At 53.2% G+C, this 12,974-nt stretch overlaps 1 protein-coding gene across 17 annotated transcripts in view; it reads right to left on the reverse strand.

Annotated features, from left to right (window-relative positions):
- Positions 1–12,974, reverse strand: part of CD44 (CD44 molecule (Indian blood group)) — a 90,974-nt gene that overhangs the window by 53,528 nt on the left and 24,472 nt on the right. For all 17 annotated transcript variants that reach the window (XM_025452462.3, XM_025452467.3, XM_049096394.1 and 14 more), the window contains exon 2: positions 702–867. In XM_025452462.3, coding sequence (XP_025308247.1) covers positions 702–867 — 166 coding nt within the window. The remainder of the gene's footprint in view (positions 1–701; positions 868–12,974) is intronic.

The raw sequence follows: 12,974 nt of genomic DNA on the forward strand, positions 1-12,974 counted from the left end.
CCTCCGACCACTTCCCACTCACTTGTAACAATACATCTTGATCATTTGCACGTCCTTTTATTTCCAGTCTCAGATCAGAGCAACGCAGAGGAGAAACAAGCAAATGAGAGGCCCAGAGACAGAGACAGAGACAGAGAGACGGAGGGAGGGAGTTGTTGGAAAACTCTGCTTTGAGCCAAGTCTGCAGAGCCAGGACTGCGCCCGGCACATATTTATTTTAAACACTGTCATTCGGTTTACGTTTTCTTGTGGTTCTGACAATGATACCGCGCGCTTCTTCAAAGCCGGGAGGGCGCTGGGGAAGCACCTTGGGCCAGAGGACGCCCACCTGGACCCTCATGGCCTCCTCTGGGCAACCCCACTAGGACTCCCAAAGCTGTCTCTAGCCCGCTTTATTTTTTATTATTTTTATTTTTTTTAATTGGAGTTCAATTTGCCAACATATAGCGTAACACCCAGTGCTCATCCCATCAAGTGCCCCCCTCAGTGCCCGTCACCCAGTCACCCCCAACCCCCGCCCACCTCCCTTTAGCCCGCTTTAAATGCCAGTCGTCATACAGGTTCCAGGTTGACTCGGCCAAATTAACAGGTGGGGACGACCCTTCAGGCAACCAACCATCCATCAGCTGTCAGGGAGGAGCCTGCGGGCTCCCGGCCCCGCCCCCGCCCCGCCCCCGCCCCGCCCCCGGCTTTCCTCCCACCTGCAGGTCTCAAAGCCCACGCTCAGGGCTCGCTCCATCTGGGCCATGGTGGGCAGGGTGCTGTTGAAAGCCTTGCAGAGGTCGGCAGCCTCCGTCCTGGAGATGCTGTAGCGACCGTTTTTCTCCACATGGAACACACCTGCGTAGCGGCAGGTTATGTTCAAATCTGTGGGGTGAAGCAGAGATGTTAGATGCTTTGGCGTAACTTATTTGAGAAGGGTTAAGAGGTTTGTGGGAGGGTAGATTCGTTGACAACAAACAAACACCTCCCCTGGCCAGAGCCTTCCAAAGCACACACTTTAAGCTCAACCCCGAGCTAAGACGCAGGAAAGGAGCATCACGCTTGACACTGCCTCCGTCGATTGCTCTACAAAGAAGTTTTGATTTTTTCATTTTGCTAAAGATCTTATTTATGTATTTGACAGAGAGAGCACAAGCAAGGGGAGCGGCAGGCAAAGGGAGAGGGTGAAGCAGGCTCCCGGAGGAGCAGGGAACCCAATGCAGGATTCGATCCCAGGAACCCGGGATCATGACCTGAGCCAAAGGCAGACGCTTCATCTACTGAGCCACGCAGGCGCCCCTACAAACACATTTTTAAAAAGCATATGACTTATTTCTGATTGTTAAAGTAATGCAACTTGGAGAAAACTGAAAATCCAGGGAAATAATGAAGGAAAAGCAAGGTGACCACTAGTGCCAATGCTCCATTACTTACATATAACCTCTAATGGCTTCTGGTTGCCCCCAGAATACACGTCCTTTTCATGGCTGACATACCTACGTGAGCCGGCTCCTGTCTCCCTCTCTAACACTTAGTAGCTCACTCAGTTCCAGGCACAAAACTTGCCTTTGGCTCCTCTGGACATTCCGAGCTCTTTGCCACCTTAGCACACAAATGTGCTGCGCCCTCTGTCTGGAATGTTCTGTCCTCAAACATCGTGTTTTGTGTTTTGACTCCACATCACCCACTCACAGAGGCCAACCCACGGTGTCTCCCTCACTGACCCTGCTTTTGTGTCTCCACAGCAACTCATTTATTTATTTGCATTTAAATATTAGTAATAACGATATCACCCTTCCTGTGATAGAAGCTCCAAAAAAAAAAAAAAAAAAAACGCAAGGACCTTTCATTTGTTTGTAGTGTTTCTCTAATTCTCACAGCAGCGTGACAGAGAGTCGATTTCAACGAATATTTACTGAATGAATAAATGGCTCCTTAAAATTTCCAAGAAAAACACACACTTTTGGACATCTTGACAGAGAGAGCCAAGATCGGCTGTTGGCTCCCAAGGGTTAATGGCATTCACAATGAAGCCTAATGGCTATCAACTGGTTAAAGAGTGAGTTCGTCTAAGGGCTTCTGTGAATTCTGCAGACATTAATCTAAAATCTCCAATAAGGTGCTGAAGAATTATCTGATTCTTCTTGATGCTGTGCAACCACCTCAGAAGGCCTCTATACCTCAAATAGAAAACTCGTTATTTCTCTGGGACAGTATCATCCCCAGTTCACCCTTCAGTGAACTCCAACATGGAAAGGTAAAGTCCTTGGAATTATCCTGGTGGAGCGTGATTCCTTCAGAGCACCGCCTTGAGCCGCAAGCACAGTCCTTGGCCAAGGAAGGAGCGCACCGGCATTTCCTCTGGGCCTACATGGTGGCCCCTGTGCCCGGCCAGGCACCGTGTTGTTAGTTAGAAGCCGAGTCTGGACTCAGATGGAGTGGGTTTTAACTCAGACTCCATCTCTCATTGGGTGGGTCCACAGGTATCCGAAGATCCTGCTTGTTTATCAGGGACACAACAGAGGCTCGGAGACATGGGTCCCCCCAGGAAGTGAGCCCTTCTATCTAGAGCCTAGAGTTGACTTCCTGAATTTCAGCTGCCTTGTTTTTGAGTTCTGAGCTGAGAGCCAGGGAGGGAGGCCTGTTGCTGCAGTGTCCCTGGGTCCCCAGCACCTTTGGGATTCTCCGTTGCGTCATCTCCTGCAAACGCCGAGAAGTGAGTTGCATGCATGTGTGTACAGATTCTTTATCCATAAAGAAAACTGAAGCTCAGAAGAATTAAACAGCCTCCCCCCATCACCCCTAATCGGTGGCGGAGCTGGACACCCACCCTCCAAACCACTTGGCTGTGCACCCAGGATCCTTTCACATCATTAGAGTGGGTGTTGGCTGTAAGGGCGAGAGGCACAAGTAAACAACTGCCACCTGAGGACAAAGACACGGGCTCCCGGTTGCTGAGCCGGACGGGCAGTGACTGCTTTCTCCCCTCGAAGCAGGAAACAGGTTCTAACCACCAGGAAACAGTGTCTGATGATTAGCAAACTGAGATGAGAGAACCGTGAAACTTCTGTTGGATCTTTTTTGACCCTCAAAATCCTAAAAGAAGAAACCAGCAATGGAGCTTCGAGAAGACAGAAGCCCACCTCAGTTGCTTCTCTCTCTCTCTCTCTCTCTCTTTCTTTTTCTGTTTTTTGTTTTTTGGTATCATTAGCACGTAGGTGCTTTTTAAAAGCATCAGACCTAAGTGGAATGGAGAGCATGCATTTTTGCATGATGGATCCTTTTGGGGTCTACGGGTGTCCTCCTTCGGCCGCTCACCCCTCGCACGCCGGTGGTGGCAGGAGGATGGTGAGCGGGCAAATGCACAAGGCCCTTTTGAAATGGTGTTTGTTCTCCCTGATTTTCAGCCTGGGCCTCTGTCAGGCAATCTTCACACAGGGAAAGCTGTCAGGCTGGGTCGACAGCCCTGCCAGGGTGGCCTCCCTCCGCCAGCAAACAGAAGGAAAACACGGCCTCGCCGTCAGCTTCTTGGAGGGGAGGCTGCCGGGGGCGGGGGAGCCACGGCAGGGAGGCCTCCCACTGGGGGAGGCCATCGGCCTGTCATCGCGTGGCCAGGTGGTTGCTGTCACCCCAGGGTTATAAACAAAGTCTGAGGCCTAGCACGGTGGTTTGGAGCTGAATGGCAGTTTCTGTCGCATTAAAATTAATTCCCGTTTAACACCTGGCACATAGAACATGCAAATGCAAAAGGAACCGAGACTCTTGCATAAGATGCCTGGGGTCCCCTCGGTACACAAGACCCGCATGCACCATGGGAGGGAGTTGGCATGCGTGAGCGCAGAAACTCAGCGCGGGGTCGTGTGTGCCTGCCGTCGGCCAGGACAGGGCAGCCAGAGCCAGGCAGGCTCCACCTGCGGCCTTGCTCCGCGGGGGCCTAGCCAGGGCATGGCACATGCCGGCAGTGGCCCGGGGCTGCAGGGCAGGAGCAGGTCTATGCGGACTGAAAGCTACAGCTTCCCTGTAGCCTCGTCTAGGGCCAGCTCCTACCCTGGATGGGATTTAGCCACCCGGGACGTGCAGAGACGGTGCCCGAAACTTCAGTTCAGGTCAGCCATCCCCATGAGCCTTATCTAGCACCTCCCCTCTGGGTCCCCTCTTGCCTTAAAAGGGATCAAGCCTTCAGGGCTGTGTAGCCTTTAATCCTTAACGAAGATTTGCCAACAGGCTTCCTCCACGTGGATGGAAACCCAAACTATGAGTCCAAGGATACTAATAATACCAACAGCAATAATAGTAGCAAATACAGACTGCGCCCTTATCCATATGCCAGACGCCCCTCTAAGCACGTTACAAGTACTAACTCCCTTTATCCTTAAGACACCCGATGAGGGGCACCTGGGTGGCTCAGCAGTTGAGCACCACCTTCGGCCCAGGGCGTGACCTGGGGGTCCTGGGATCGAGTCCTGCATCGGGCTCCCCGCATGGAGCCTGCTTCTCCCTCTGCCTGTGTCTCTGCCTCTCTCTCGGTCTCTCGTGATTAAATAAATAAAATTTTTTTAAAAACCTGATGAGGTAGGTAATATCACTATGCCCACTTTCCAGGTACAGGAACTGAGGTACAGAGAAGGGAAGGAACATGCCCAGGATTCACAGAGGAACTCCAATCTGGAAGCCAGGACTCAAATCCAGCAGCCAGACACCACGCGTCTACCTGTGGGCTGCTCCTGCCAACCCTGATTTAAGTAACACTCTGTGACCTCCCACCCTCCCCGGTGCAGAGCTGAGAACATCCCAGGGCCCAGGTAAAGTCAGAGCACGGCCGAGACGGGAGTAGCCACAGACCACAGATGATTGCACGGGGCACCGGCATCGCCGGCACTGGCCACACCACGAACCGCTGCAGAAGAGCAGGACTTCCCACGCGTGCGGGCCTCCCTCCTGAGAGCCAGAGGCCTCCGTGATTCGCGATCTATGGTGACTGAAGTCACTAAGACTGAATGGCCAATTGCATCTCGCGAACAGGCGTTTCCAACCGAAAGTAAGTCAAGAATTTTTTCCGTTGAGCCCTCTGGGCTCCAATAAGTCTCCTGGGTCCTGGGATAAGGAAACCGTCCCAAGTCCCTCCCTCTGAGGGACCCAACAGGCAGCATTAACCGTTCAAGGCCACTTTCAGATTCAGGGAGGAGTCTCTCGGCGGGGGGGGGGGAGGAGGGGAATGCCACCCAGGCCACCGGAGTGCTCGTTACTATGGGAGGGACAGGGGGGTTATGGGGTCTGGCACCCAGGGGTCTGGTCACCCACAGGGGAAGAGGCCTGCTAGGGACCTGTCAAGAAGACAGGGGCTCTCCCAGAGTGCCTTTCTCGTCTAACCGACTCCCTGGCACCTACTCACAGCTCAGGGTACTGAGGACCCTCCCACAGCTGGGAGGTGGCCGCTCGCTAGGCCACCTGCACCAGCTTTTACATGGGCTCCCCCTCTCGGACACCCAGGCTTCTCAGGGGGGATGCCTACCAGCCTCTCAGGGTCTGGCACCGCATTAGAGCCAGCGGCGTGGCACACCTGTTAGGCAGCCTATATGCTTCAGCTAATTTAATTCCTACAAAAATGCTATGAAGGAGGCACGACTACCAAACCCATTTTAGAGACAAGGGTAAAGAGGCACAGCTGGGGTGCACGACTGCCCCCCTACACCCCTGCCACCCCCTCTAGTCCTCCAGGTGGGAGAGACAGGGATCTAACCTCTGGGCTGGGCCGCCCATGAGCACGGCAGGGTTCTGGGGTAAATTCACTCTTACTTGGATAAATCCTCGATGACCCATATAACACCGTTAATCTTACCTAGATTTTCCCCTAAGCCACAGATCAAGGAAAATAGGTTTCTCTAGTAAAATCGGCCCAGCACATTGCAAAACTCTACCAAGTGAGACTGCAAGGCCGGAGACGGATGGTTTGCCCCAGCCACTCCCCAAGTGGTAGCAAATCACAGCACCTGCTGAGAAGAGAGCACCGTCTAGTTTCCCGGTAACTCACCATTATCCACGTGTCTGCAGACTCTCCGGAGGGGTGTGTGTGTGTGTGTGTGCGCGCGCGCGTGCGTGTGCGCTGGTGGGGGGGGGTCACACCAGCCGACCAGCGATGCAGCGGGGTGACAAGAGGTTTTGCACCTCAGCAGGTCTTCGGGGAGGTGGAGGGGGTCCTATAAGCCTGGACCTTGTGTGCAAGCCTATGCACGTATGTATGCTGTGCGTGGAAGGCGTTTGTGTGGGACAGCATCCCTAGGTTTCATTCATTTCTCAAAGAAGTCTGTGATGCCAACGGCTAAAGGATTACAAGGAATCATTACCTGCAGGGTCTCTCCGGTCATGAGAGATTCCAAGATTCAGGAATCTTGGAACTACCTCGTGGGCTGTGACAGCAAGGACCATAAGTCTCCCAAGGACCATAAGTCTCCCTTCCCATGGTGTCCCCACCGCTCAGCACAGTACTGCCCAGCCTAGGTACGTGTTGAACAAATGAGTGACAAAACGAATGAATGAATGAGTGCCTACTCCATCCTGCCCCCCGCCCCCCGCCCCCACAAACAGAATGCCTCCCAGGTCCGCTCCCCACATGACATCTAAGGAATCGCTAGCTGGGCCTCGCTGAGCATTCCCTGTCGGATGTATAAAAGGTCTTTAACCAAAGCACCTGCTTCTGAGAACCTTTGCTGTCTTCCCTGGAAGCAAATGTGTCCGGTTAGAAGGTGGCTTTGTCTGTCTGAATTCTGACTGTCATCTCTGCCATGGGCCTCCTGTCAGGGGACTGTTTCCGAGGTCAACTGAGAGAGGACGACAAGCCATGCTGCGTCCCAGGTGAAGGCCACCAGAAGATGACTCAGGGACTCTCGGTTCTCCACACCAGACTCCTCCAGATGGTCCCAAATGAATCAATTCATTCTCCATCACGAACCACCAGATGCGCCTGGTCCCTATTTGTCATCTCCCCAAGAGGGATAAAGCAGAACAGGACTTTTTCCTTTTCTTCCTACTGATTCGGTCTCCGAGTTGGCCATGTGTCTGGGGGAAGTTGCGTTTTCTTGAAGTTGGGAATAGGGACAGCTCCTGGGACCCGGGGCCTGGTTCAGTTCCCTCGGCCACGAAGACAAGTACCGTCACTCACCCGGTGCCAACGCTGGGCCATGTGAGCGTTTCAACGTTTACACCTCAGAATTCATTTAATTCTTGCCACAATCCTATGGGGTCGGCACCTTCATTATTCCCATTCTAGGCAGGAGGTAAGTGATGCACAAAGACAGGATGGACCAGGGCTCGTAGGCAGGGGCTGGCTTTCAGACTGGGCGGTCCAGCTGATCACACCGAGGTGGAGGTGTGAACGGTGCCCTGTGTGTGGGGAAGGTGCTAGAACTACAGGCAGCCGCTTGTCCTCCTTGAGGTTTCTAAAGTGCAGTGGGGTGAGCTCTAAAAGAGAGCTCTGGAAAGAGGAATTTGAGCTCACTGAATATTATTTTAAGATCCGAGGTCCCTTGATCCTGGGCCCTAAGGCTCAAGAGGGCAGGGCCTTTGCTCAAGAACCTGGCGAGGCCTCAGCGGAAGCCCTCCCAAACTGAAAGCCCACCATCTCCCTGGGGAGAAGAAGATTCAGAGGTCCCAGGTTCGCTGCCTTTCCCCACAGTGGGCGGCCTACCTCTTCCTGATTCCACCTGGAGGCTGAGAATCCAGCCCCAGCTACAGCCTCAGGTTTCCTTACCCTTCCTTGCCGTTCCCTGGCCCATTGGGCGGGCAAAGAAGAGAGGATCTCAACACTCCCGAGTGGCCCAGGGCTGGGACACCAGAGCACAGGCCATCCCTGTGACATGCTGAGACGCCTCCGGCCCAGCCCGGAGATCTCAACACACCAAAGCTAAAGTGCCAGGCCAATCGGGCTGGGGCACGGCACTCCAGGCTAACTGCATGCAGCTCCGGCGGGCGCCCAGAAGCACTGGTGGGTTCCCCACATTTTTCATTTTCATAGTGTTTGTCACAGAGTAGCCAGGGTTCTGTTTCTGTCTCCTGATTTGCTGAGCTCATGGCTAAAAAAAGATTACACAACTCACAACCCTAACTGAACTGATTCTGATTAGAAGCAGGGAGAGAAAAGGCCAATTTTTTCTTTCTTTCTTTCTTTTTTTTTTTTTTTTCTTTCCCAAGGATTATTCTGTGTTTAAAGCCAGGTGGGGCAACAGAATTTGTCTCACCAAAGTCTCTTGAGACAAAGAGAAAACAAGATCCAGAATGACTGAGCATGGTCCCCCAGCCAGTTGTGAGAAGAGCAGGGCCTGGGGTGGGGTGGGGGGACCATAACTGCTAGATTCCTGACTCCTAATCCAGTGCTCTTTCTCCTGAAGAGCTTTTGTAAAGGGCCGGAGCAAGCTGTTCCCAATAAATCCAGCATCCACTGCCTTAACGGGACACGAAGAAACCGTTCTATTCTTCATTTCTTTGATGTCTTCAAAGCCCACGAGTTTCTATCCGGGAGTCTTGCTAGCTGTTAGGGCCCCTGCTGCCACCCAGGCCCGCCAGGCCAGAAGGCTGGCAGCCTTCCTGCTGCCCCCACGTCACTCGCCCCCATCCCCTGACACCCATGTGATGGGCGCCTGGTGAAAGGATCTATTGTTCAGGATCCACTTCTGAATGAGGCCAAGATCACACTCAGTGGCCGAATCGCCTTTGGCTGCCCAGTGCAGGCCATGAGTCTTGGGTGACTCAGTCTCTCCCGGAATTGCCCCCGGAGGTGGGTGAGGGTTTAATGAGCAGAGAAAATAGTCATACACCATCATACCCGGAGAATTTCCTCCAGAATGTGTCCTGGGTTGCTTTCAACTGAGCTATTCATCTCTTGGCACTTCCAAGGGAAATGCACCCCAACTTCTTGGCGCCTGGCTGTACCCCCTGACCTCTCAGCCCCTTGTCCGTGGAACAGAGAGCCTACCATAGCAGCCAACACCAAGCCAACAGGGGCCCATTACATCCACACTCTCAGAGGAGAGTCCAAAGGGGTTCCTCAGGCCCTGGCCCTTCGACCAAGGCCTCCCAAGGCCTGACCCAATGGGGCCCTTGGGTTGTTTTCACAGTCTGAAGAAAGACCCCGCCCCTGCCTCCTTGTAGGGTGATGGGAACAAGGGGAGGGGACGGGGTGGAGAAAGCCCATCTGGGCTCCCACCCCCCGATCCTGGACTCAACAGAATCTTCCCGGCAAAGGGGAGTGAGTATGTGTCTCAGAGCTGTCGTCTCGGTTGTGTACTGAGGTCAAGTGGTCTTGAGTGAGCACATCTCCAGGAAGAGAAACCACAGTGTGTACACCTGCGCGTTGCCATGGTGATCTGGAAACACTCAGGTCTGGCCCCGAAACCTTTGTTTTCTTCCTTTTTTTTTTTTTTGATCCGATCAGTTTAGCAGATTGACTAGCACAAACCCAGGATGTGGTCAAATGAAATGAGAAAGCATCTCAGGGACCCACACGGGGTTTTTCCTGTGCGAGGAAGGGGGAGAAAAAGGGGTCCCACCCCAGTAACTAGATCTGCTTTTCCTGGGGCCATGAACAATCTGTGCTCAGCCTTGGCTCCCGTCTGCCACCTGTGCTTTGAGGAACTGGCTGACTTGATTTAGGCACTTTATGAACGCCGAGGCCGACTGACGCTGGAGCTGCATTTCAGGGTGTCTGTGGGCCACTGATGTGTGGGTGAGCCCGGGGAGGGGGGCCCACCTGGGAGGAGGAACTGGTTTTAGCCCAAATCCTGTTAATTATAAGCTGCATGACCTTGAGTAACTCACGCCAGCTCCCAGGTTCACACCTCACCTTCCTACCTCCCAGGGGGAAGTAAAGAGGTAGGGAACACTTGTGGGAGGAAGGGGGGAGGGGTCAGGCACACACTGGGGAGTCTTAAAATCTCAGATAGCTTCTCAAAAATCCAATATTATTAGTTAGGACACATTCGGGCTCCAAGCCCTGCGGAACAGACAGATGGAAGTCCAAGCAAGCCTCAGTTATCTCGCCACGTGGGTGGTTTCCCTCTCCCATTACAAAGCACTTCCACAGCCCGAAAGGGCTCCGTGAGGCCCAGCTGTTGACACCAGGGACCCATTTTACAGATGCAGAAACTAAGGAACAGGAGATCCAGAGCCTCAAAGCCCTACAGAGTTTGAATGACACCCAGACTGCAGCTCAGATTTTCGAGCTCTCCTGCTTTCTCCCATTCTCAGCCTTGCTGCCCTTTCCGTGTTGGGTTGCCAACAAGCGAAGGGGAAAGGTGAGTGCTCAGAGAGGAGGGGGGTTTCAGCCAGCCCCCCCCCTCCCCAAGGATGTGTGAGGCAGAGCCAGGATATTTAGGATGGGTAAAGGCAGAGCTGTTCCAGGGGGAGCTGGAGGGAAGGCAGAGTGGCAGGCCCCAGAGCCTCCATCCACCAGCTGCTCATTCTTGCCCAGCCCCCACACCACCCCACCAATGGCCCTGGCACCCTCCACAATGCTCTCGGAGGCTCAGCGGAACACTCTGGAAACCATGGCAGTCCAGGCCAGTGGTAGCGACGACCGCCACCCGGCAAGGCCTGCAATGTGCCAGGGGCTCCCAAGCACTTGGAGCCCTAAGAGGGTTAGTCACTCCTCGTGATGGCTACGGAAACAGAGTCGGAGCCTTAAGTAATTAGCACAGGCTCACAGCTCAAAGGCTGCAGCCCAAGCGAGATGCAATCGTGTAAAACTGCTTTTCAACTGACACTGGCTCAGGAGGATTATTTTTGCATTTTTCCCTCTCAGTCTCAAGAATAAAAATTACCTTGCAATTTAAGGTTCCATGAAGACTGTGTCTAGTCCCTCCCCCGGAGAGGAGACCACACAGTCTGAATGTCCAGTCCTATTCTACAGGGTTGGGATTGGTGGGTTAGCTGTGTACCCGACACGGTCTAGAGAGTCAGACCCTAAGGCGAGGCTGTTGTCCTTCAGGTTGGAGCCATCCAGACGGAGGGGAGCAAGACTGCCACCAGCCCCCCAGAACCCAGTGCTCCCCCAACTTTGATTTTTTTACCTCTTCTAGAATCTTCACAAGTGAGAAAGGAAAGGTTCTGGAGCCTATCGAGCTGCTGGTCTGAGTCAGACATCGTCCAGGAGCCTTAAGAGATTTTACACTTGCACCTTCCCGAGGTCAAATTATCATCCCCATTTTGTAGACAAAATAAGTGAGATTCAGAGCACAATGGACCCAACATCCCACCGTGGAAGTGGCAGGTTCAGGAGTCAAGCCCAGGGATGACACCTGGTCTCTGACATGAGTCACGCTTCCTGGGGCCCAAAGATGGTCCCACGGAAGGCCCAAAATGCAAGTGCACTGCACGGCGTGGTTGGGACACTCAAGTTCCTACAAGTCCTACCGCCGCGCCCCTGGCTGGCCTCCCTGGTTATGCGAACACTGATTTAGCACCTACTGTGGGCTGGGGTCGGTGCTAGGTGCTTCACACTGATTGCCCGACTTAATCTCCACAATAAAGGAATGAGATACATGCTGTTACTAGCACCGAACCATGTTGCAGATAAGAAAACCGAGTTTTAGAGGGGCCAAGACACCTGTCCACGTTTGGACCGGCAGAGGATCAGGTGCCTGGCGCCTTTTCTCTACACAAACTCCTCTCTCATTTTGCTTAACTTCAGCGGGTTCCAGGCCAGTTTCGGGATGATGCCTCTTGCCAGAGATTTGAGCGCCTCTGGGTTAATATTTGCTGGTGCCACGCAAATAGAGCTGGAAGACGAGTGCTCCTACTACTGGCTCCTCCAAGGGGGAACTCACGGGCCCAATGAGATGGGGAACAGAAAAACTGGGCCCGCCCTGGGCTTGGGAAGCCTGTGCCCTCGACAGAGCTGACCAGCCCAGGCCCACAGGCAGAAGGCGAGCTTCACGAACAGGCTGGATTTCCACCTGGCTGCGATTCTAGGCCACTACCGTTGCTCTTCCCATGACAGAGGGTGTCTGGTTCACATACCCCTTCATTGATAGGCTTTTACCCAACCATTTTATTAACTCCCTCTCTCTCTCTCCTTATTATCTCTGTCTCTGTCTCCCTCTCAGATGCTAACGTGAACAGGGATGTGGGTGCCTGTTTGTGAGCGTGCATGTGCTTACACGAGAGGAGGGGCTCGCTCTCCTTCCCAGTCTAAGAACACTACTCCTGTTTATTCTCCAGGTGCTTTTAGGAGTAACGCAAATGTTTCAAAGCAGAAGCCCTATGGAGGGAGATTGTGGGGATATTTTTTTTAAATCTGGGAAAAAAGAGATTTCCAGGACTGGTACAGTTGCAATTGTCCCGTGAGCTAATAGCTTGTAACTCACACCTCTTCCTGGGCTTTTGATCTGTGAGATGCCAGTCGGGAATGCCAGGCTCCAGAGAACTTATTTCTGACAAGCTTTTTAATAAATTTGACTCGAGCCAGGGGGTTTGGACCAAAGTCTTCACCATTTCATGCTCAGCTGTGGTGGGCCAAAGACAACTTCCTGCTTTTAAGGAACAGGGCCCATGCACAGATCCAGGAGGCTTGAAAGTGAAAGAGGTAACAAATGACCCTTCTGTGAAGTTGCCAAAGGAAATAAGACTTGATCTTCCTTAAAATAAATGGCCATCGGACATGGCAAGAGACCATACCTGGTGAAGGCTCCTTTCACGACAGACATTTGAGAAGCGTTCCAGAAACATCAGGGTGAGGACAATGAGCCTCTTCCTATGAGATCTTGGCCTCCCAAATCACCATTAGTATCGCCAGGGTATGGTGCCAAGTGTGAAGATGCAAGTGTTATGCACCAGATATGTCCCCTGGGAGCTAGAGAGACATACAAGGTCCATCCCGTCAAAGAGCTACCTGCTGGGCAGCCCAGGTGGCTCAGCAGTTTAGCCGCCGCCTTCAGCCCAGGGACTGATCCTGGAGTCCCGGGATCGAGTTCCACGTCGGGTTCCCTGCATGGAGCCTGCTT

The sequence above is a fragment of the Canis lupus genome, chromosome 18 (genome assembly GCF_003254725.2).
Source record: "Canis lupus dingo isolate Sandy chromosome 18, ASM325472v2, whole genome shotgun sequence".
NCBI lineage: Eukaryota > Metazoa > Chordata > Mammalia > Carnivora > Canidae > Canis > Canis lupus.